At 32.9% G+C, this 25,226-nt stretch overlaps 1 protein-coding gene and 2 non-coding genes across 4 annotated transcripts; all 3 read right to left on the reverse strand.

The window, feature by feature from the left end:
• Nucleotides 1-2,137: 2,137 nt before the first annotated feature.
• Nucleotides 2,138-5,757, reverse strand: LOC109191142 (protein KINESIN LIGHT CHAIN-RELATED 3-like). 2 transcript variants are annotated; one of them, XM_019341722.1, is made up of 3 exons: nucleotides 5,660-5,757; nucleotides 3,124-5,160; nucleotides 2,138-2,705 (listed from the first exon to the last, which is right to left on the reverse strand). In XM_019341722.1, the coding sequence occupies exons 2-3, from the start codon at nucleotides 5,109-5,111 to the stop codon at nucleotides 2,486-2,488; spliced, it is 2,208 nt and encodes a 735-aa protein (XP_019197267.1). In that variant the 5' UTR covers nucleotides 5,112-5,160; nucleotides 5,660-5,757; the 3' UTR covers nucleotides 2,138-2,485. The 2 variants fall into 2 exon arrangements, with proteins under 2 accessions (XP_019197267.1, XP_019197268.1); XM_019341723.1 differs by lacking the exon at nucleotides 5,660-5,757 and having other exon boundaries at nucleotides 3,124-5,274.
• A 13,125-nt stretch (nucleotides 5,758-18,882) lies between these two features.
• TRNAL-UAG lies at nucleotides 18,883-18,962 on the reverse strand. The gene has a single exon. It is a non-coding gene; the product is annotated as a tRNA-Leu (tRNA).
• Nucleotides 18,963-20,953: 1,991 nt separating this feature from the next.
• TRNAL-UAG lies at nucleotides 20,954-21,033 on the reverse strand. The gene has a single exon. It is a non-coding gene; the product is annotated as a tRNA-Leu (tRNA).
• Nucleotides 21,034-25,226: the final 4,193 nt, after the last annotated feature.

Below are 25,226 nucleotides of genomic sequence, written 5' to 3' on the forward strand. Positions count from 1 at the left end.
ACTCGTGCTAAACCTATATCCAAACACTCCACCTTTTCCTTCCCAGTTTTCTGTTTTTCCCATATAATATTAATCTTTCCGTAGGATTATTATTATTTTGGGATTTTCCACCTTATTACCCAACAATAAGTTCTCCAACTTCTCTAAAGTTACCACTAAAAAGGTCCTCTATGTTTGAGGCACTACCAGCTTTGGTCTTCAACTTACAAGCCTACCACAATATAAATCCTCCAACTTCTCTAAATATACCTCTAATAGTCCTTCGTTGAGATTTTTTTTTTTTTCTTTCTAAAAGTATAGTGAAATTGAAGGACAAAGTAGTAATATCCACTTTTTTCCACTTAATATAAAGATAATCTTAAAATCAAAATCTACAAGGAGATTGAGAGAATTGTTTGAAATTGTCTGCATGGGAAAGTAATTATTTTTTTGTCTGTCAACAAAACATAAATATTTTTTTTTCCAATAGATATATGTAATTTATATCAACAATTAGATAATTTTTTTACACGTTTTTTATATTTTAATAAGTATGACTGCATGAGAATGATAATTTCCATGTGAGCTAACTTCTTCAATTCCTAGAATCTAAACACAATTGATGATTTATTGAGATTGATTTCGTGCTCAGAAGGTTTGGCATAGCAATCCAAAATTTCTTTAGGTGCAATTGCCTCACTTTTATTTGCCTTAGGAGTGACATTAGACCATTTTTGCCCCAATTATGACATCTCATATGATGATGTATTTCATGGAGAATCAAAACATTATTTGTAATTTGTCTATCCGACACAAAAACTATTCGAGACTTAGAGATAAGGGTCAGTAATTTTTTTTTTTTTTTTTTTTTTGTTCTATTGGCAATCACTTTAGCAACAATTTTGTAGACTACAATGCATATGCTAATTGGTTTAAATTGACAAAAGTATCAGATTGAGCACATTTAGGGATGAGAACAATGAGTATAGTCAAGTTTTCTAAGAAAATTAGCATTGTTAAGAAAATCTAAAATACAATAAGTGACGTAAGATCCATCAATGTTCCAAATTTTTTAAAGGATAAAACAATAACACCATATAATCTAAGGAATTTATAGGAAGACATTTAGAAAAGACGTCACTGACATTTGAATAAGTAAAAAGGCGAGACAATAACTCATTCATTCTTATAGACATCCTTCTTCCAATGACATTAAAAATTTCCTCTAAATTTCTACATTTGAATTTATAAATTTGAATAGAGACCAAAATTACTCAACAACCATTTAATCCATCCCCTCCTAACCATGCATCCAATTACACTACTCCCTTTGATTTCTCCAATTGTTCTACCTTTAGCCCTAGCATGAAAGAATTGTGTATTTCTACCCCTTGTTTAAGCCAACGAACTTTTTTTGCTCTTTATTTCCACATCATTTCCTCATCTAGAATCTTTTCAAGCTCTTTATTCAAAGCATGCATCTCTTTAATTTGTTTTGTGATGATAAGATCTTCCTCATAGGTATTGATTTTTTTAAAGTTTATTCTCAATTCTCTTCCTCTTTTCCACTAGGTACACAAAATTCTTTTATTCCACCTGTAACTCTACCCTTCGTGATTTTTTCCCAAACTACCTGTGCAACAAAGTTAATGACAGGAACTGACAAGAGACTATTTGAGCGACTTGTGATTTACCTCTTTTAACAACTCTTGGAGACTTAAATTAATCTAGTATAAATTGAAAATCTAATGTATCATTTAAAAAAAAAAAAAAAAGTGACAGGTACAGCCTAGAATGACAACTGTTTACACTCAAAACTCCACCAACCTCAATTGATGAGTTGATCATTCAATCATTGTGGTGGTTGCCTTTGCATTTCATACTCGCAGGTCCTACATTTCATTTTCATTGTACCATAAGCTCCAACTCTATATATTCTCTTCTGCCAATTGTTATACCAAGGATCAGGATTCATATTGCATTCTGAATCCTGATACAAATTCTGTATCTTTAGTTAATACATTATGTACTTGTAATTAACAGTTTTTGTACATATAAACAAATAACTTGATAATTGCTGACATATAATATAATAGCTACAGGTACAAAAACGATCAACTACAGGTACAGAATGTATCAACTATAGACCAGGATCTACAATGCAAGGTAGACTCTCTGCCATGAAATAATTTGCCCTCTTCTGCAGTGTCCAAACTCTTTGAATCATGGAGTTGGTGGATAATAAACTTTCTTTTACAATGATATACAAATGTTACACCTTGTAAGAATACATTCATATGAAAAAAAAAAAAAAAACAAGACAACTTGTGATAAATATATCGTAAAATAAATCACATCTCAATGCAGCCCCATGTTTAAATCACACCCATAATAATAATTAAAAAAGAAAAAAAAAAAAAAAAAGAAATCTTCATCTATACCCCTTTTCTGTTTTGTATGTTTTCTTGACAGAACCAATATGCCATTCCATATACAAACATTGTGATCAAACCTGTATGCCATTGTTATTCACAGTAGTACTAGGACGATGATTGACATCGAGCAGATTCTCTAGCGATCTCGCTTTTCTATTCCGAACCCTCCCCGCCTCCTTTAGTAGCTCTGCCAGCCTCTTCTTTTCATCGTCCACATCTGGATTAGCCGTTCCTAGCTTTTCCTCTCGCACATTCACAATAAATTCCAAGATTTCAATCGCATCGTCCAGCCTGCATACCACCATTTACTCACTCAACACGCTAAATATTTCGGTTGATCAATATATATTTCTAAAGTATTCTTTTGCATCCCGTAAAAACTTATACTGAGTATATGTAACGAGAATTGAAGATGTGTGTGTGTGTATAAAGAGGGCTAGCAATCAAAGTGTGAAGCGACAAATAGGTTACGCAATATTCCTAGGGGTAAAGTAAGACCAAACATTAATGGCATGTTTGGTTAATGGAATAGGTCAGGAATGGAATAACATTCCTTGGAAGGTTTGGTCATTTTGTCATAGGAATAATATTCCTAGGAATGAGCTATTACCTGGGGAATAGCCATTTCCAGGGGGCCTTGGTATTAGCTATTCCCGTGCTCTTGGGAATAGGTTTTATATCACAAATACCAAAAATACCCTTTGCATACCTGCCAACAGCATCATATGTGCCCGCGAGGTTGCTGTACACCCCTAATGTCTCGGGGTGATAAGGCCCGTATTCTTGCTCCAAAATGCCCCGTGCTTCTTCGAACAAGTCTACAGCCTCGTTTATGGCATAACGCTGTATACAAGCGAGCCCCATTTGGTTGAGAGCGATTCCAAAGAATGCAGATTTCTTTTCCCCACTGGCACGAAGCTTTGAAATCCCGCTTTTGAAAGAGTTATAGGAGTCGGAGTATCGCCCCAACATGTAATAGATTACGCCCATCTGGGCTTCAATGCCAGCAATAGTACTCTGCTGACCGGGGGCGTCGTTGTAAATCTTTAAAGCCTTCTGCAGTAGCTTCAACGCCTGCTCGAGCTCGTTCATCGATTCGTAAATAGCAGAAACATCAGTAAGACCGCTGGCAATCTCTTCTGGGGCGACACCCGGTAATGGTTTTCCATAGATTCGAAGGGCGTTTTCGCAATAGGATTTTGATTCCCGCAGTTTACCGGTCCGGTTATACAAGTCAGCCAGACGGACGAAAACCGAAGCAACAGATGGGTGAGTTTCTCCTTTGCCAGACTTGAGAGCTGTGAGTGCCTTCTGATACGCGAAAATGGCTTCGTCGTAGCGGTTTAGCGATAAATAAGTGTCTCCGATACTGCAATCGACAGATGCCACCTCGGTTTCCTGCCCGTTGGCCACCATGGCCATGCTTGCCAAAACGAGATGCTCGAGAGCAGCCTCGTGGTCTCCCTTCGACTCGCAAATTAACCCCATCAGCCTCCTATCTGCTGCCTCCTCGAGGGAAGGAGGTGAGCCGTTATCCCGGTGCATGTCCAGAGCCATCTGGCAAAGTTTCTCAGCCTCGTCAAATTGCAACGCCTGAACGTGAGCTTCTGCCAGGTACCTGCACGTTTCGCCAACTCTCGGGTCGTTATCCCCGAGAACTTGTCTTTGGATTCCCAAACCTGTCGTATAACAAATAATCGAGTTCTCGACTTGGCCCAACATTGCATAAGTGTCACCCAACTGCATATATCCAGCGAATTTAGCCAGGGCGTGATCTTGGCCTTCCTCGATCACGGGGATCTCGATCGAGTTTTCCAGAATGGGAATAGCATCACCGTACTGGCCTAAATTACAGTGTATAGCTGCTGTGACATGCAAGCACATGACCACATCCAAGCTGGGCTTCCCGTCAGCACATTTTTCAAACGACTTGGCAGCTCGAAGAGCTAAATCGAGAGCTCTACGAGGGTTATCCCCGGAAGAAATCAAATCCCTTGCTTGCTTGAGCAAGAACGGTCCAAGATCGGGATTTTCTACACCCGAATCAGACATATCCTCAGTACCCTTCTTTTTATTCAAAGAGGAAACTCCCCTAGCTGGTTTTCTTTTTTCGCTCTGCTTATCTACTGAAGGTTTCCCCGGAGGGCTTTTGCCTTTCGGACTTGATTTCCCCGAAGCATCGGACTCCAACTGCGATTGAGAAGCTTTCTTCGATTTCCCCGACGGGGGAGTTTTGCTGGTTGAAGATTCGGAATTGCCCAACGCTGTAGTAGAAGAACTCTCCTTCTTAGAACCAGAATCACTACGGGAATCATCATTCCCATTCCCGGGCCTCTGCAACTCCTCGTCCTCCTCCATTATCTCCACTTCCCTCATCTCCCCTCCCACGAGATGCCGCAACTCCGAATCTATTCTCGACTCATCCCCATCAGACCCGTAACTCTGCCTCGATGGCGAATGCTCAGAGCTCTGCATCTCGCACACATTATCATAGAGCTCCTCAATAGATTTCTCGGCCACCCCATTCCCCGTATAGCCCGTTCCCCCATTCCGAGGGCTTTGAGATGCCAAACCATTCCTCGGAGACCCATTCACAACTAAATCGTCATTATGAACTCCAGAATTCTCATTCTCATTCTCCTTCAATTCACTATCCTCCCTATCTTCATGAATCTCATCCACAACAACTCCAGGCATCTTTTAGCACCCACAGCAAGAAAAACCCCCAATAAATTAAATAACTTATCTGCAACCATTTGGTAAAGAAAACACAATCTTAGAGAGCTAAAAGTTCAACCTTTCCATACCCACAAACTCTGCCAAGAAAATCCAGAAACAGATCTAGTACATATCATATGATGCATATATCTTGTGTACCCTATTCACCTTGACAGAAAAAGTTTGACCTTTAAAGCATTAAATAGACAAATTACTCCTACAGATTTGTCCACACATGAGAAAATAACAGTAACAGGAGCAATACAACAGCAAAATTCAATCTTTTAAATCAGGAAAAAAAGGGCATGAAAATTCAAACATTAAAATAGAAAATAGTTAAACAGATCTTAGCACATTAAGTAACAATATCTACAGAAGCAAAACCCCATCAGAAACAGAAACAGAACCAGAAAGTACAAGTCAATGAACAAGAAAATGCAAGAAAATGAAAGGGTATGATACTATGATGGGAAACAACAAAAAGAAAATTTATTTAGCTGAGAAACAGAAAAAAGGGTAAAGCATACCTGATAAAGAACCCACTGGAGGGGGCAAGAACAATGGCTGAATAAGTTTAGGTGTTATATAGAGAGGAAAAAGGAAAATACAAGAAGGGGGATGGGGGTGGGGGGGAGGTAAGTAGGGGGGTGGGTGGGTGGAGAGAATGGAAGGTGGGGTGAATCTATCCTTTTGGTGGGTCTGCAGAAGTGCAGAGTGCCTCTAAACATACAAACTTACAAAGAGAAACAGTCATGGTGGGGACAAAGAGGATGTGAACCGAATTTTGAGAAAAGAGTGAGGGCAAAGTGGGAAATAACAGTTAATATAATGTATTTTGCGGTGGAATGTCAGAGTTAAAAGAGATGGCGACTTTTCCCCAACCTTTGCCTCCGTTCCAGCAACGCCTCCTCTGGCAATACTTCCAAGCATGGTTGGTAGACTCCTGAAATGACATTCTTGCCCTTGCCATATCTCTGGAATCACATTTCACTATATTCAGTGTGATAGCTTTTTAATTAGTGAATGAGATTTCTCATTGAAAAGATAATCAAATCTTATAGTTGTGTTTTAAAAAATTATTAATCAAACACTAACCATGATTTTGATTCTCATTCTTAATGTGTAAATCCATTAACCAAATACACCCTTACTTCTTTTCTATTCTCAAGTAAATCAAATATTACAATAGAAATTCCTAGTGTGAGGATTACGTCCAAAGTGGACAAATCACTTATGTGCACCAATATTTGGCTTTGTCTGTTGAGCTGTTAAGTCACATTGATTTACATCTTCTCAAATGTTATGTCAAGCCGGGATATGTGAGGGGGGCTTGGGGTTGGGTATTCAGTCTTTTTGGAGAAGAAGAAATTCCTAGTAATTTTATTCTCACCAATCAAATAATATAATTTGAACTTACACATTATTCATCTCATATGAAATTATAATTTTTTTTTTCTTTCTAATTCTCTCATTGGAACCAAATGCCTCATTAGTCTCAAATTTTCTTTGTTCAAATCGATTAAATTTTATCCAGATTATTTAATGTTAGATTTATTTTTTTAGAGTTAATTTCATTTTGGTCCTATGATATTGTGGTGTTGTCAATTTCAGTCCACAACTTTTAAAATTGACAATTTAGTACAATAACTATTCAATTTTATCAATTTTAGTCAGTCCAGCCAAATTACCGGCAAGTTGTCGCCAATTTTTATCTACATCCCATCTGCATTTGTATTAATTCAAACAATAGTTTACAAATTTGTTTCCATTTTTACTTTGAATTAAAATATTATGACGATAATTGACTGATAATTTGGCTGAATTGACTAAAATTGATAAATAAAAAAAAATTGAATAGTTACGATAATAAATTATTAATTTTAAAAGTTGTGGACTCAAATTGACAATACTCTAACAAAAAGTGAAATTAACTCCTTTTTTAATATATAATTACGGAATCAAACTCTTTCAATATCTGTTATTTTATTTATCAAAATTTAAATTCAAAAAATAAAAATGTTTAACAACTAAACTATTTCCACTTGATTAAATAGCACGGCTACTCAGATATCATTGTCTACACAGACTGTCAGTCTATTTGTTTACTTTTACAGCATAACACTTTAGTTCGTTCGTATGTTGGTCTTGTTATTCAGTCTTGTGCCCAGTTAGTTAGTTCTATTTCAGATTGTTTTGTTAGCTTTGTTCGTAAGGAGGCCAATCAGGCTGTCCATTTTTTGGCTAAGGCTGAGGGTGCTATTACCACTCGCTCTGTATGGACGGATGCTCCGCCACCTTTCTTGAACCAGTTGGTGATATAATATATTGCTTCGTTGGTTTTCAAAAAAAAAAAAAAAAAAAAAAAAAAAAAAAAAAAAAAAACTATTTCCACTCTTACCACGAATTTTATTAAAAGCAAAAAATAAAATGAAAACTAAATATTGAAGTCATCCACCTAATGAACCGCATAATTTAAAAGACTCAAGTCAACATGTCTGCCCATTACCTTTGTACTTGTCATAATACTATTGCAATAATCACCATATTGTACTTAATGAATGTATTATTATTATTATTATTATTATTATTATTATATATATATATATATATATATATATATATATATATATATTTAAATTTTCATTGCTAAATGCTCCAAAACCACCTCAGGAAATTATGCGAGGCACGTCACTTTTGAAATCATGTCAATTATGACATTGTTTCTTTATTACTATGGTATTATTTTAATTGATTTTTTTATTACAAAAAATAAAATAAAATTTATAGATCATAATGGGAAGCAAGCCTGTTACAATAGTCATAAGCTACCACAAACTTCTTCATCATCTTCGTACTCACATCAAACCATTGCATGGATCCGTGAACCCAAAATTAACATTGAAATTGTAGCATTATTTATTGATAGATTTCAGCGTTGCATTATACTTAGGGGTCGTTTGGTTCAAGGAATGTCAGATTACCTTACAGCCTGTTTGGTTCGCTGAAAAATATTTGATGGGAAATGGAATTCAAATTCCATGGAAAACAAATTACCAGGAAAATAGATTCCATTGTTTGGTTAGTGGAAAATAAATTACTGGGAATATGAATTCCATTGTTTGGTTGAGTTTGGAATGGTAAGGAATTATGAATATAAAGACCAATATGCCCTTAACAATAATTTATACATGTGTAGTTAATAAATTTTGATGAGGGCAAAATAGTCTAATAGTACTATATTTTCTTCCCAACTCATTTGGAAAACAAAATACCAATGTTTAGGTAGGATTTTCTTTTCCTTCACCTTTGGGAAGTCAAATTCCCATGGAAAAGATTTTCCATCCAACCAAACAAGGTAAAACATCATTTTCCTACATTTCATGGAAAATCTTTTCCATGGAATTTGATTTCCATCCAACCAAACACCCCCTTAGGGAATGTTAGATTGCTGGGAATGTTAGATTACTGGGAATGTTAGATTCCTATGTTTGGTTAAAATTGAGGTATGTAATATAATCATGTTTGGTTTAGGGTTATCTTGTATACACATTATAATATCCTTAACATATTTTTATATATTTTAATAAATTTAAAAATTAAAATAAATAAATAAGATAACTATATCATATATAATTACATGATTTTAAAATATTAACTAAAATCTTGAACTTGAGAAACAAAATTATTTTATATGCTAACATAACATAATAAAAATAAAAATATATATAATTACAAAAATAATTATATATATATATATATATATATATATATATATATATATATATATATATAATAAACTAACATAACCAAGGTTATCTTACATTACCTAAGATTTTGAAGGGAATCACATTCCCTTCAAAATCCTATGTGGAGGGAATGTGACATTCCTGGGGAATGTTAGATTTCCTAAGATACTATGAACCAAACACGGGAATGTGAGTTTTGAAATGTCACATTCCCTTGGTTATGTTATATAACCTGAACCAAACGCCCCCTTACTTCTCAATAAATTACCCACTTTATGATTGCTGTAAGTCAAGCACGCTTAATCACAAAGTTCTTTAGTTATCTGATTACAGGTTACTACTTGTTTAATATGCAGGTTTAGTAGCTAAAGGGTAACTTGAACAAGTCACGAGTAGTGGAAGGCTTAGATAATACATAGGTAGGGCAGTAGGTAATGAACACTTATATTATCGCATTTATTGCGACGGAGCTTCATACATGACTCAAACTACTTCCCGTACTGAGCTCAAATAATTCTTGCATACTATTTAATTCTATCTTTTTTTCTTCAAGGAATAATATCCCTTTTTTCTTGAAAAAAAAAATAAAAAATCTCAAAAGTAAACTATTGGAGTGAGTTGATAATATTATATTATTTTATATGCTGCTTTAATACAGGATTGAACTTGTAATTTTATGGTCACTAAGTTAACAACTTAACAACTTGATTGGGGTTGCTCTCAAATCCCAATTACAAGTCATTACAAATTAGTTTTTGGTAGATTGAATTATATTATATTATATTATATTTAGAAAGTGATTTGTAATTGTAGAATGTAGAAAAAATACTGATGAATTAAAAGTGTGATGATATGATATTTATATTTTTAAAAGTTTTTGGGGGTGTTTGGTTGGATGTAGTTGCAATTCAATTACAACCTAATTCTTTGGTCACCGGAATTACAGTGTTTACCAAAATGCAATTAGGCCATTGAACTCAAAAAATATGCAATTAGGTACCTGAACAACACAAAATGATGCAATTGGGTCCCCGAACAACACAAAATGATGCAATTGAACCAAAAGTGACCTGTTTACATGTTAATATGCTGACGCGTAGGTTATCCTATTCAAATAATATTTTATTTTATTTTAATTATTTTAAATAATTAAATTAAATTCAAATAAAATAAAGGAGTGGGGGTGGGGCTTCTCTCCATGCTGGAGGAGATGAAGAACCGTCTTCATCTCCATGCCGGAGACGAAGAGGTCTTTTTGTCTCCTCCGGCATGGGGACAAAGAGGTCTCTTCGTGTCTTCCGGCATGGAGACAAAGCCTCCCCCTTTTTTGTTTTAAATTTAAAATTATTAAAATAAAAAAAATTATGATTTTAATAGGATAACCTACACATCAGCAAATTAACAGCTAAACAAATTACTTTTGGTTCAATTGCATCATTTTGTGTTGTTCAGAAACCCAATTGCATCATTTTGTGTTGTTCATGGACCTAATTGCATATTTAATTTTTTGAGTTTAATTGCCTAATTGCATTTTGGTATGTAATTCGATGACCTATTTGACCCTTATTCCTTAACATTATTATTACACAATGACATTTTAGCCTTTATACCACTACTTTACTTCTCGATCATTCCCAATAATTCTATTTCTCTCTACCAAACAATATAATTTGAATTCTTACATTATCCCACATTATTCTTTTTCTACTGAATTACAATTGCTTTCCTTCCTAATTCCTTCTTTCCAAACAAACGCCCCGTGAATAGCGTAAGGTAGAAAATAAATAAAATGAACACATTTAATTTTTATTATTTACAACGTATTTATAGTGTCACTCTCTCAAAAGTTGTTAATTTTCATTTGGCTTCATTATGAGTTTCTAAGAATTGTGACTTCATCTATATCGTCGGACTTAGAAGCTCTGATCTGAGTTGTATAATTTATATTTGTATGTTTGTATTTGTGGACTCGCAACTCCATATTAATTAGAAACAAAAATTACAGTACCCTATAACTCAATGACAAAAGTGCAATTTTTCCTATATTTTATTTTCATTTTTTTTTGAAAAATTTGCATTTAGCTAGGATGTTTAAAAAAAAAAAAAATCCATTAGTTGTATACTAAATATCAAATTGTAATTATTAATTTATTATAGTTATATAATTATGTTATGATTAATTATTATGATACAATTATTAATTACAATAACTAATTATTCAAGGTGCACTTGAAAGTCCTTGATAGGGAATTCCCTTGGGGTAACACGCCGAGTGTTGACCGGATTTGCGCGCTTGGGTCATGCTTGGATTAAACGAGTCAGAGTCGGCCGGAGAAATCGGCCCTCCCGGTCACTCGCAAGCCCCAGACTCCCGCAAGGCCCGTTACCGACTGAGGAGAGGCACCAACTCTTCCCGATTGGCTCAGGTCATGACCGAGCTGGATTAGTGAAGTGACGAACGTGACGTGCCTAGGAATCTGTCGCCGCGTGGCACCTTTTAGATGGGTCGAGACTGCGCCCGATGCATGGTCGCCACGCGGCCAGCATGCCGAAGAGTCGGGTGTTGTTCCCGGCAATCCCTATAAATATCGCATTTATTGCGGTATGCAGGGACTTTTGGTTGTTTACCCTCGAAAGTTTTTGACCCACTGTCACGCTTATCAGGCTTCACTTATTAAGGCATACGTGTAATTGGAAGACAACCTTACTAGTTGATCAACCTATGTATTCTCTACCCATATAATCAATAACAAAGACGTATCTTTTCCTTATTTTACCCTATTAGTCTTAAAGCTATTGGGAGACCATGTCACATGAGACGGGTTTTAAATATATAATATGAGTCAACGAATATTACAATTTCACTAAAAGTATTACTTATTCTTTGAAAAGTATTAATGAAAATTTAATATTTGTTGAGCCATAATAATGTGTTACATTTTTGTTAAAAGTATTAAATATTTGAAATTTAGTGCATGCGAAGCGGTCTCATACAAGACGAACCGAAATAAATAATTAATTTGTATATATTTTGTATTATTTATAGCTATTACTTATTAATATTATACTTGAAAAAATTGGTTTAAAAAACATATATTTAATTAGTTAAAAAATCAGGAAAAACAATCTTATGTGGCGAGCATTGATTACATTGTAATGTGGACCACAAATACACATATGTTACTGTTGGTTTTAAGACTTTTGAGTAGTCGACGACAAGCCAACACTACCTTAGAATAACGCTAATATAAGAAAAATATGGAGAAAATATATTGAGAGAATATATGAACTTTGTATTCATGAATATTGCTCGTGAATAATGAAAATTGCCTCCCCTTCCCATGCGTGTGGGTCTATTTATACATATTTTGGGTCTAGAGCTCGAATAAGAATCCTAGACTGCCTCGTATTGGGGGCAATTTTTACAGTGGATCATGATGCATATAGCAGTGTGGTCCATAAAGTAAGTATCATTTTAATTACACTTCAGTTTCATTTGATAATATTGCTCTGTTTTTCAGTTTCATTTTTCTCACACACTAGTTTCATTATAGCAATACCAAAGTATCATTTTAATTCTACTACAATTTCATTTAACAATATACATTATTGCATGAGTTCTATTTTATAGTTTCATTTTTCACGCACACTAGTTTAATTATAGTAATATTAAAGTACTATTTTAATTACACTCTAGGTTCATCTGACGATATATGTTATTGTATGACTCTGAATTTTAGTTTCATTTTCCATATACAGTAGTTTCATTATAACAACACTAAAGTATCATTTTATTTATACTACAGCTTCATTTAACAATATACATTATTGAATGAGCTATGTTTTTTAGTTTCATTTTTCACACCCACTAATTTCATTATAGCAACACTGGAGTATTATTTTAATTTTACTACAATTTCATTTGACGACCATGGTTCACCTAGCATTGTGGACCATGGTCCACTGTATAATAACTGCATATTGAGAGTCTTTGTTACATTGGCGATAATAAGACCTAATTCTATTATAGTGAAAATAATAAGCTTAGTCCTTATTACATTATGAATAATAAGTCCAATCCTTGTCAAACACCTAAGTTGGCTCCGTACTGTGTATACTTCTTGGTCTTCCTTGATCTAGTTACTTTTTTAGGCCGGTCCATGCAGTCCAGACCCAATATATCATCCATCAATTACTTTTAGGATATTATTGTAAGTTCATTTTTAAGTAAAAATGAATTTGTATCAACATATAATGAACATAATAAAAGTAAACTTGTTGTATAATAAAAATGAATATGTATATTAATGGTTTACCTTGCAATATTGCGAGTGATGATCAACGATATAACAATTGATATTTGTGAGTCTTTCACAAAATGAATAGAGGTATTAATTAAATGTGGGTTAAAACTTAAAAACACGATTAGCTAGGAATGTGGGTCAATGAATAGAGTATAATTTCCTTTCCCACAAAAAGTAAAGCATAATTAGCTATTAACAAAGCAAAAGTGTCGGTGTCTAAAAGAAAGAGTTTGCCAAAACCGAGTGCAAAATATATTCTAAAGTTATTATTATTATTATTAGAAGATAAAATGTTGGTGAGCTTTATGGAATAATGATGGTGTCACGGCTTGTTTAGACATTAGCGAAAACTGCATTGATCAAGGCTGGACTGATTGGGATCCAATGATAATTATATACTTTTACTATAATATAATTAAATAAATTATATATATATATATTTCCTTAAAGATTATTATCCAATTATTGTACGATTCTTCCTGGATCTCAACTGTCAACAACAACAACAATTAGCATTGACTCAATTACTAATGAAATTGAATTCATTGTTTGATTCGCAAATGTTTGGAATTAGGGATTAGGACACGAGATTAATTGGCATTTTGTTATTTAGCTTTTCATTGGAAGTGAGAAAAGGAAATTATAATTTTTTTTTTTAGTAAGGATAAAATTTGCAGTCACTTCTGGTCAAATGTAATAACTTACAAATTACATGAGAGAGGTAATATATATATATATATATATATACTAGTTTTTTTTTATGCGAGATGCGCAAAAAATAAGTGTCTAATATTAATACATTATATTAAAATTTTAAATTTATTTAAATTTTAGATATTTAAATTATTTTAAATAATAATAATAATGTAAATCATTTTTATAAATTTGATATTTATATTTTATGTAATAATTAACATATAACTCAAATATATAATGTTAAATATTAGGATTAATGGAGAAGATAAGAAAATATATGGTGAATGCATGTGCATGGTAATAATAGTGGAAAAGATAACGGAAGTTATAACAGTAGGGGTATGTTTGTCCAAAATATTTTAATGTACAACCTTTATAGCATAATGTACCAAAAAACTTAACGAAAAAAACGGACATAAATCAGGGGTATAACTTTCATTCACACTTATTATGTTTTTATTTTATATATATATATATATATATATATATATATATATATATATATATATATATAATATTTTAATATCTTATTGAGAAAACAAGCTAACACCCTATTTTTAGGTGTTCATAATGTTTAAGTTAATGCACTTATATAACATTTTCGTTATACATGTTTATAGTTTTTTTGTTATAGGGTTCTCATGTCAAAAAGTGATGACTAATCTTAAAAATCCATCATAATTTATCAATGCTTGAGAGTTTTAGTGAACTATGAATCAAATTTAGTGTTACTATAAACTCATAACAACTAAATACCAGAAAAGTTATTTCAAACATTTGATTTGTTTAAACTTTCTTAGAATTTTGTTTAAATATCCAATATACCCTTACCACATAATCACATATAAACATGCAATACTAACATCAAATCATTAATACAAAATGATAAAATAACCAATTAAACTTTTAGAAAAAAAATACGTTATTCTGTGTGATATGTATATATAATATAGAATTAGGTTCTGGTGCGGTTAGGGTGCCCAGGTGTGGTTGTGCAGTTTAATCTGGGCCATTCATCTCGCTTAAATCAACGTTCAGGATTATCAATTTTTTTTTAAAAAAAAAAAAATGCGGTGCCAATTTTGTAAATTTTGCATCTAGGTCAAAATTAAGGTGAGCGTTTATGTGATTAATGTGCGTGAGTTTTGTATATAAGATGCGTGAGTCTTGTGCGTAAGGTGCGTGAGTTTTGTGCTTAATGTGCGTGGGGTTGTGCTTAATGTGAGTAGTTGTTAAAACTTAAAGTGTGGGTTTTTGTGCTTAAGGTGCGTGAGATTTGTTTTTAATGTGAGTGGAGTTTGTGCTTAATGTGTGTGAGGTTAGTGATTAATGTCAGTAGTTGTTGAAACTTAAGGTCTGTGAGTTAATACTTAAAGTGCGTGGATTTTGTGCTTAATGTGCGTGAGGTTGTGCTTAATGTGCGTGGATTTTGTACTTAATGTGCGTGAGTTTGTGCTTAATGTCAGTAGTTGTTGAAACTTAAGGTCTGTGAGTTAATACTTAAAGTGCGTGAATTTTGTGCTTAATGTGCGTGAGGTTGTGCTTAATGTGCGTGAGTTTTGTACTTAATGTGCGTGGGTTTATGCTTAAGATCTAACACTTAAGGTGCGCCATTTTTAACTTATGCTTCTTACTTCCAGACACACGTTTTTTTTTTTTTTTTTTTTTTTTTTTTTTTTTTTTTTAATTTTGATTTGAGCCGTTGATCTAGATTTGATCAACGGCTCAGATCTAACTGCACAATCGCACGGGAAGCTATACCCGCACCTGAACCCTTCCCATATAATATAATATAAAATATATATTACATATGCATACTACAATCAATAGAATATGTTTGGAACCTTAATACATACGAAGAAAATTTGCGAAAAAAAATAAAAATAAAAGAAGCAACGCCATACATTTTGGTTTGGGTGAATTGCAATCTTCTATGGTGAGTTCAAATCTTCTCTTTAATGGTGAAACATTGGCCGTTTACTAACTGGAAATTTCTGGGAATTTCTGGAAACTGAAAAATAGAAAACAGAAAACATGTTTACTAACACAGTTTCCATTTTCAAAATTGAAAATAATTTCTGGAAATTTTTGGAAAACTGAAACACACTTAAAAACTGTTTTCAAAATAGAAAACAGAATCATTTATCATCTATTTAGTTATATGTCACTATAACCGCATTACTATGATTACATTAATTATCATTTTATTTTACTTATCGCTATCTTCTATCTTTTCTACTTACTTTACTTATTTAAACATAATTTATTTGCTTACACTTTAAAGTTAAACATTATTTACATTATCAAAATTAAGAATTAAACTCTATATAATGTTTTAGATTTTGATTTGAACTCAATAGATTATTAGTTCCGAATATTTTTAATTATGTTACATCATAATACAAGTTCGGTCTATATATCGGATATTGAAATCTCACATATATTAGAATTCAAAGTAAAAGTTATATATTCATATACATGTCATTCAAATGAATATATCCAAAAAAAAATATTTTAAATATTAGCTCAAGAATATTAATATTATCTAAACTAAATTTTAGGTGAAAACTAAAAAATTAGAAGACAGAAAACATAGAACAATTTTATGTTAGTAAACAAGTTTTCTAAACAGAAAACAGAGAATGAAAACTGAAAAATTAGAAAACGAAAACAGAGAACAGTTTTCTGTTAGTAAACGGGCCCATCTTTCTTCAAATAGGTCAAGCAAAAGTCAAATATGATATATTTATAAGAGATTTTTTTTTTTACAGGTAATCAATGAAAATAAAAAAAAAATAATTAATGGAATGTAATAAAGTGAATAGGGATAAGGGTCAAATAAGCCCTCAAACTATACTAAAATGTGCAATTAAACCCTTGAACTTTAAAAAGCTCCAATTAACACCTTGAACTCACAAAAATCAAGCAATCAACCCCTTCTTACCTGTTTTTACAAGTTAATTGCAGGTTAATGCCATGTCATATTGTTGTTATTATTATTATTATTATTATTATTATTATTATTGTTTTCTTTTTTTATTATCCTGCGTGTGTATCTCCGGCGAGCAGCAAGGCGAGAAGAACCAATCCGCGACGGCAGAGCATCGGCAGGGAAGATTGACGATGGTGGCTGGTGTCTACTCCTCCGGTGTATTCCAGCAGCGACAGCGACGCAATTGGCAGTCGGCGTCTACAAGCGGTGTTCCTCCCTCCTCGTCAATGAGAATAGGCAGCGGCGGTTCCCCTGTTCTTCCGGCGAAGCAGTCTGGTGGTAGCAGCAGTTGTCTCCCCTCCGACAGTGGCAGCGTAACGGCAGTATGCGTTATTGCCGCCGTCGTTGCTCCATTTATTTGCCGTCCTCGCTGCTTTCTGGAAGAAGGCAATATAAAAAGATGAGCACCATAGTCTCCATTTGTTTGCCGTCCCCGCCCAGGACCTTAGAAACACACTCACCAATCAATTTCTTCTTCAAATGCTCACAATACATAAGCACCACACTCTCCACATACACCTCCATGTCATCGCAATCCAGGATCTCCACCAAGTGCGACCCATTTCGCCGAAGCTTCTCCGCGAAGAATCTGTTTCGGCCGGCCATCACCCTCGGATGAACGTCCATAGAAACCTCCGGCCATCCATCACGCGCCGCAATCGTCAGCTTAACATCACCACCACCCCCAGACCCATCAACAAAATTACCATCAGTGCGGCTCGGGCTTTGGAAATTAAAGGTGCATGGGCCAAAACCCGAGAGGTTCGCTCCTGGACTCGAGGGATTGCCTGAAGTTGCGAGACTGCTCCTTGGACATCATCTCGAAAAAGGTCGAGCTCTGGTTGGGCGGAGTCGGCGGAGGCGAAGCAGGGCTGTACGCAGCGGCGGAGAAACGGCGGTGGAAGAGTTTAACAGAAGGAAAGAAATGAAGAAATTAATTAAAAATTAAATTTAATATAATATATTATTTTTTGAATGAAAATATGTGGTAGCCACGTCAACTTGCCAAATCAGCTTTAAAAATCCAATCACCAAGTATTTGATCAGTAACCTGAAGGCAACCTGCAAATAGTGCTAATTGCACTTTTTTTGTAAGTTTGAGGTTCTAATTGGAGCTTTGTGGAGTTGGAGGGTCTAATTGCACAAATCAATATAGTATAAGGGCTTATTTGACCCTTATCCCAAGTGAATATTATGAAATAATTTTAGTAAAAGGAAAAAGGTAATATTCTTCCTTGTACAATACTTAATCCATTGGTGTATTAATGGAAACACGTAAATTATGACAAATTATTGTGTGGACCATGGTTCACACATTGCTACTATTGTGTGAATCATAACAAAAAATATATTTACAGTATATTATTCGTGTATTGAATGTATATTATACAAAATAATGTACTTTCAATACTTAAATAATATATTTTTTTTAATACAATGTACATTTTCAATATACAAAAAATACATTATTTGTGTAGTGAATATACATTATTTAATAGTATGATCTACATAATAATGATTGATAAATTATAGTATGATTTACCTTTCCCATTAGTATACATTTTTACTATATATATATAAAAAAAAAAAAAAAAAAAAGGTAGTTGCCTAGGAAGATAGAGTCTCCATTTTCATTAAGGTAACAAGTGAAACTCAATTCTTATTGGAGTTAATGACAACGTACCTACCATTTCTTCAAGTAAAGTTACGTCTCCTTTGATTAGTATAGTACGGTAAATGCATAATCGAAGAGTAAAATTATGTATAATAATTATTTTTAGTGTAGTACGGAGTATATATATATTCTATTTTTTTTCCATCAAATGAATAGATTTTATTAATTTTCATTAAAAAAAAATATTGGAGCTGCAATTTTGTAGTATGGTTGCTTCACTTGCCTGCGTAATTGATTTTACCTTTTAGGGAGTTAAGTATTCGTAATCGTAATGGTTATTTATTCAGTTCGTAAGGGTAGTTTGGTAATTTAGTGGAGTGAGGTGGGAGGCGAAAAATGACAGCTGTGGGATTTGAACCCACGCCCTTTCGAACCAGAGCCTAAATCTGGCGCCTTAGACCACTCGGCCAAACTGTCTTGATAACATGTACTATGATATAGTCTTTACTATTTCTTTTCTTTTCACGCTTGAAAAAAAATCAAACTATTATTGTGCCGAGATATAACGAATGATTACTGTGTTTGCCTATAGCAAGATACACCTAAACATTCCAATTCTTTTCAACATCAATTTATTTCTCTTTTCGTATTTGTACAAATATTTATCATTTGATGATTGATTAAATACGGATTGAATTTTGTTATCCTCATGGAGAGCAAGGAGAAACCAGACAACTCCTGTGGCGTTCTCTTGGCTGACTGCATGGCTATGGCGGACAAGTTCGATCATATAAGGTTCATCACATTTTTAGAGAAGGAAATCGCTACGCCGATTTTCTCGCTAACCTGGTTCAGGGCAGAGCTTGGGGCACTTGGGTCTTTACGAAAGCAATGGAGGGCTTGGACGCTCACATGGCTCAGGACGCGGGGCGTGCTCTCGTCCGCAGAATTAGATAATCTTCAGGCTTAGCCTCTCTTTCACCACCAAAAAAAAACAAAAAATACGGATTGAATTTTACATTTCAAGTTATATTTTGAAAAAAATTTCAATTTAGGTCCACTGATTATTGAGTTGTGTTAATTGCAACGCTTGACTTTCAAAAATGTTAATTTAGTACTTTGACTATGCAATTCTTATCAATTTTGGTCACGCCGGTCAAATTACCGGTCAAATGTGACCGAAAAATCTTAAGTCAACATAAGATCTGAATTGGAGGGGTAAAATTGTCTTTTCTTCTTCATTCCAATTAATCTCCGATTGTCTTCTCTTATTCTTCCCCACATCTCCGATTGGCTGTCCACTTTTCGGAAGTTCATCGTCATTCGTAGGTTTATGTGAATCAGTTTGCATGACCTCAAGCAATTGATCTCCTTAGTCAAAATTAATTCGTTTGGCTTGTAAAAATCTTTCATTCGAATTTCTGGAATCATATGGGTTCTAGCATCTTTTATTTTTTCAAAATTAATCAAACACGTTTTGTCCTACACAATTTTTTATGCCAAAGAAATAATAACCATGTTTGGATACATATCTTGTCTCTCACTCTCAAGTGTTGCATTATGACAAAATTTTGCACTCTCTTTGGATGGGTAACCAGAGAAACTGGTAGCCATTACCCAATGGTAGACACTGATATCACTGATGTATAATAGCCTGCAAACTACATAGGAGAAATAACTGTACTAGGAAAATCTTGTGATCTTGATCGATAAGGTGTTGACAAAAATTAGACCCGTGATCTTTTGGTACATAATCATGTTCACGCCACTAGTTTTTGCAACTTCTATAAGTAATTTAAATTTAATATCTAAATATTTGCATTTCCTTTCCTTTCTCCATTGAATTGCAATTTATAGGGAGGGTATACATTACAATTTCATCCAACCAAACACTATAATTCCGATGACCAAAAATTAGTCAGTAATTGAATTGCAACTACATCCAACCAAACACCCCATGATTGATAAATTATAGTATGATTTACCTTTCCTTTTAATATACATTTTTACTATTAAAAAAAAAAAAAGGTAGATAGAATCTCCTCCAGCCGATAATCAGAAGACTAATCCTCCGTCACAACAGTCAACACACTAAATGGTAAGAGATCAAACCTCCAACCTCATACTTAAGAAATAAGGTACTGAACAACCACGATGTTAGTTGATACTCTATTACTCTATTAGTATAGTACGGTAAATGCATAATTTATGTGTAAAATTGTGTATAATAATAATAATAATAATTTTAGTTGTAGTATGTATATTCTATTTTTTTTCCCATCAAATGAAAAGATTTTATTAATTTTCATTAAAAAAAAATATTGGAGCTGCAATTTTGTAGTAGGGTTGCTTCAATTGCCTGCGTAATTGATTTTACGGAGTTAAGTATTCTTGTATTCGTAATCGTAATTTATTCCGTTCGTGAGGGTAGTTTGGTAATTTAGTGGAGTGAGGTGGGAGGCAAAAAATGACAGCTGTGGGATTTGAACCCACGCCCTTTCGGACCAGAGCCTAAATCTGGCGCCTTAGACCACTCGGCCAAACTGTCTTGATGGTGCATGTTGCATGTATCATGATATAAAATTCTTTCCCTTTCACGTTTGACAAAAAGCTAGCTATTGTTGTGCCGAGATATAAGGAATGATTTACTGTGTTGGTCTAAGGAATTAGAATAGTTATAGCATGGATCAGGGTCATTGTAGCAAGATACAGCCAAAATATTCCAATTTCGTTTCAACATAAATTTATTTCTCTTTTCTTATTTGTACAAATATTCATCATTTGATAATTGATTAAGGAGGTGTTTAGTAAATGGTTGTTAGCTGATTGAGTTAGTGAGTTTGACTAGTTGATAGCATTAGTTGATTGTAGAAAAGTGTTTGGTAAATTAATTGTTACCTGATAACTGATTATATACAAAATGACTTTATCAAAAAATTGATCGAAAAATCTACTTTGATACGCTTTTTGAATTTTAGCATTTTAGAGCAATAAGTTATTACCAAAAAAAATTAATTAACCAAATACTCATACTGATTGTTTAACTAAGTCAAACAGCTAATAGTGGTCAAATAAACTAAAATTGGCTGATATGCTAACTATTTTACCAAACATGACCTAAATACGGATATAATTTTACATGTTAGGTTATATTTATCCTGTAGTACTCTTTCATTTTTGAAAGTAAGTTTTCTTGTTACATCATCATATTTGTAATCCGCTTACTATTTTTTTTTTTTTAATTAAATCTCTAATCTAAAAATATATCTCACTTTCAATAATAATAGTATGAAAAAAAGAATCAAATAGACCATCGAATTATTAGTGTGTGCAATTGGACCGTTGAACAAAAAAAGTGTGCGATTAAATCATTTAACTCTATAAATTTGTGCAAATAGGATTTTTACCAGGTTAATCAGGTAAAATAAATGACATCTTATGTGGAATTTTTTTAATATTTAAATCATTAGGAGTATAATATTCAACTCTACCTAAAACAACTCCAATCTTTTTCATCGTTAACCTTTGTGTTGGAATTTTTAGCATAAAATAGTTATTTTGAGTAATTATTTTGTGGTACAAATATATGTGGGATCTAATTTCAATTTGAGTCGGGTCAAAATAGATTTGTACTCTTTGTAATGAGACGAACAAATTAATATATTATACACTCAAAATGAATAATAGATGAATGAGAAATTGATTTTCAAACTGAACTTATGAGAGAAGTCTAAAATTCGAATCGTACTAAGTGTAAGCACTCACGAATGGTAATTAAGCATAATGGTGCTTAATTAAGCACTTTGGTGCTTCAAATTTGAAAGGTTTATAATTAAAAGCTTTTGATTTGCACTTACGATCAATGAACTTCAATGGGTAAGTACCATCAATGAACCCATTAAATTATGACTATCAAAAAAAGAAACAATTTAAACTTTCCAAAATAAGGAGTTCTTGTAGATCAGTTTAATACCAATAAATTTGTGAGGGGTGGACAAAGAATTCACAATCGATGTGATCGAAGAGATAACAATATTAGAAATGGTTAGTAATTTGAAAATTTTTTAGCTTAACTGATACCAGATGAAAACTAATAGAATTGTATTAAGTCATGTGATTACAACTGTACATATTACATGTATATATAAGGAGAGAGTCTCAGTGAAACTGGAATAATTGTCATAATCTAACTCAATTAGAGTTAATACCAAAAATCGTCCTCGACTATAGTGGTTTTTCTCAATTTCGTCCTAAACGACTTTGGTGACCTAATATCGTCCCAGACTTTTGTGTTTCGCTCAATTTAGTCCTCCATTTGTTATTCCGTCAAATTGGTGTTAAATTAAGGGACAATTCAGTAATGTCAATATTGATCTCTCTTTACTTTCAACTTGTGAAGTGCGAAATTCCTCTTTCTTGTACGAATTACACCAGAATTACTCTCGGACCTGCAAATCAAATTTTATATTCGCAATTTTAGGAGTAATTCGTAAAAAAAAAAAAAAAAAAAAAGGGATTTCGCAGTTCACATGTCTATGAGTAAAGAGATGCCAATATTAAAATTACTGAATTGTCTATTTATTTAACATATGGACATAATAACAAATGTGGGATTAAATTGAGCAAAAACACAAAAGTCTGGGACTAAATTGAGTGAAACACAAAAGTCTGGGACGATATTAGGTCATCAAAGTCGTTTAGGACGAAATTGAGAAAAATCACTATAGTCGAGGACGATTTTGGGTATTAACTCAACTCAAATATATAGTTCTAATATGATTCAAAAGAAAGAAGAATTTATCTTCTTGGGCCTTCATATGATCATAATTGAAGTTCAAGTTAGTACTCTTTGCCGTCTTTGGGCACTAGTGTGGAATTCAAATAAATACATAACATGATAACTGCGCGCGCACACACACACACACACACACACACACACACATATATATATATATATATATATATATATTTGGTGTTTCTGTTTAACGATCCAGGTCCACCTGACTAATCCCTGTTCGCTTCAAGAGGCAGGGGAGCTGGCTCAAAGGGAATCATCACACCCGAGTTATCCCATAATTCTCCCCCACAAAGAGAGCTCATATGTCACTTAAACTACCGTGTTGGATTATACACAAGTTATTAATTGTAGGTACAAAATATGTTAATTGAAGACACTAAAAATATTGGTCAACATGTTATGTGTATGTAGTTAACATATTATGTACTTGCAATTAATAATTTATGTGTCTGTAATTATTACGTAGTATTTGTTTACTGTTGCAGAAATGGTTAACTATATGTACAAGATTTGCCAATTGCAAATATAGAATCTGAATGATATTTTTAGATCAGGGTCCACAATGTAAGGTAGACCCATGTCCATAGTATAATTTGCCTTATTTATCTTGCAAGTTGTATTTTGGTCCAAATTTTTTTGAAAAAAAATAGTCAAATTGCCCCCTAAGTCAATCGGATAATGCAATTGGACCCCTAAGTTAAAAAAAGCTCCATTTAAATCTCCTAAATTGATAAATTTATTGAATTAAATTTGAATTGACTTGTTTAACAGGTTAACTCATCATAGATTTGACACGTCTTTTTAAAAAAAATTAAAAAAAAACTTGTTATTTATTTAAGAAATAATTTAAAAAAAAAAAAAGAAGAAGAAGAAATACAACAACCTATTTTTTTAAATAGCAATGATTGTCACCAGTTGTCATTCTTGGACATCCGGTGGCTGTATTCCTCCTTTATTATTTTTTTTTTTGTATTTCTTAAATAAATAACATGTTAAAAAAAAAAAAAAAAAGACACGTGTCAAACCTACGCCGAGTTAACTTTCTAAACAAGTTAATTTGAACTTAATTAAACAATTTTACTAGTTTAGGGGATTTAAATGAAGTTTGTTTACTTAGGGGACTCACTTGCACTATTCGGTTAATTTAGGGAGCCAATTTAATCTTTTTCGTATATTATTTCTTTAAAATAAGTCAATTACTTAAAAATAAATAAATAAAATTATTTAAAAAGAAAGTACAAATAATTAAAATTTTAAACAAGATTACAAAAAAAAATTATTTAAAATAATTCAATTCCATAAAAGTAAAGAAATAAAATTAATCAAAACAAAATACAAATAAAGAAAATAACAACAACAACAACAACAACAACAACAATAACAACAACAATAATAATAATAATAATAATAATAATAATAATAATATTATTATTATTATTATTATTATAAGAAAAGTACCCCCCTAAAAAAAAAAAAAAAGAAGAAGAAGCTGAGGATTGACCACCATTTTTGTACGTTCCAAACTTACGAAAATGAAAATTTGCAACACAAGTCTAAAAAAACCACATTAACTTGCAACTTGCAAGGATGTACATTATAGGGATGGAGCAGCCTAAACACTAATTGTTATATCCTGCACTAAGACGCATAATGCATTGTGCACCCTAAAAATTTCATGTTTCGTATGTACATAATTGTATAGTAAAATACACATAAACTCCTAACATAATACATATAAACTATTAATATAATACACATAAATTCTTAACGTAATACACATAAACTCTTAGAGCGCACAATGCATTGTGCACCCTGGTACACGATATAATTTGCGGCCTTAACACCTATCTTCAAAGTCTTTCTGCACGGATACAGCAACAAGTGGCAATTGATTGTATTTATTTTGATGAAGTTGAAACTACATACAATTACATGTGTTTTGC

Source organism: Ipomoea nil, unplaced genomic scaffold (genome assembly GCF_001879475.1).
Source record: "Ipomoea nil cultivar Tokyo-kokei standard unplaced genomic scaffold, Asagao_1.1 scaffold1617, whole genome shotgun sequence".
Taxonomy (NCBI): domain Eukaryota; kingdom Viridiplantae; phylum Streptophyta; class Magnoliopsida; order Solanales; family Convolvulaceae; genus Ipomoea; species Ipomoea nil.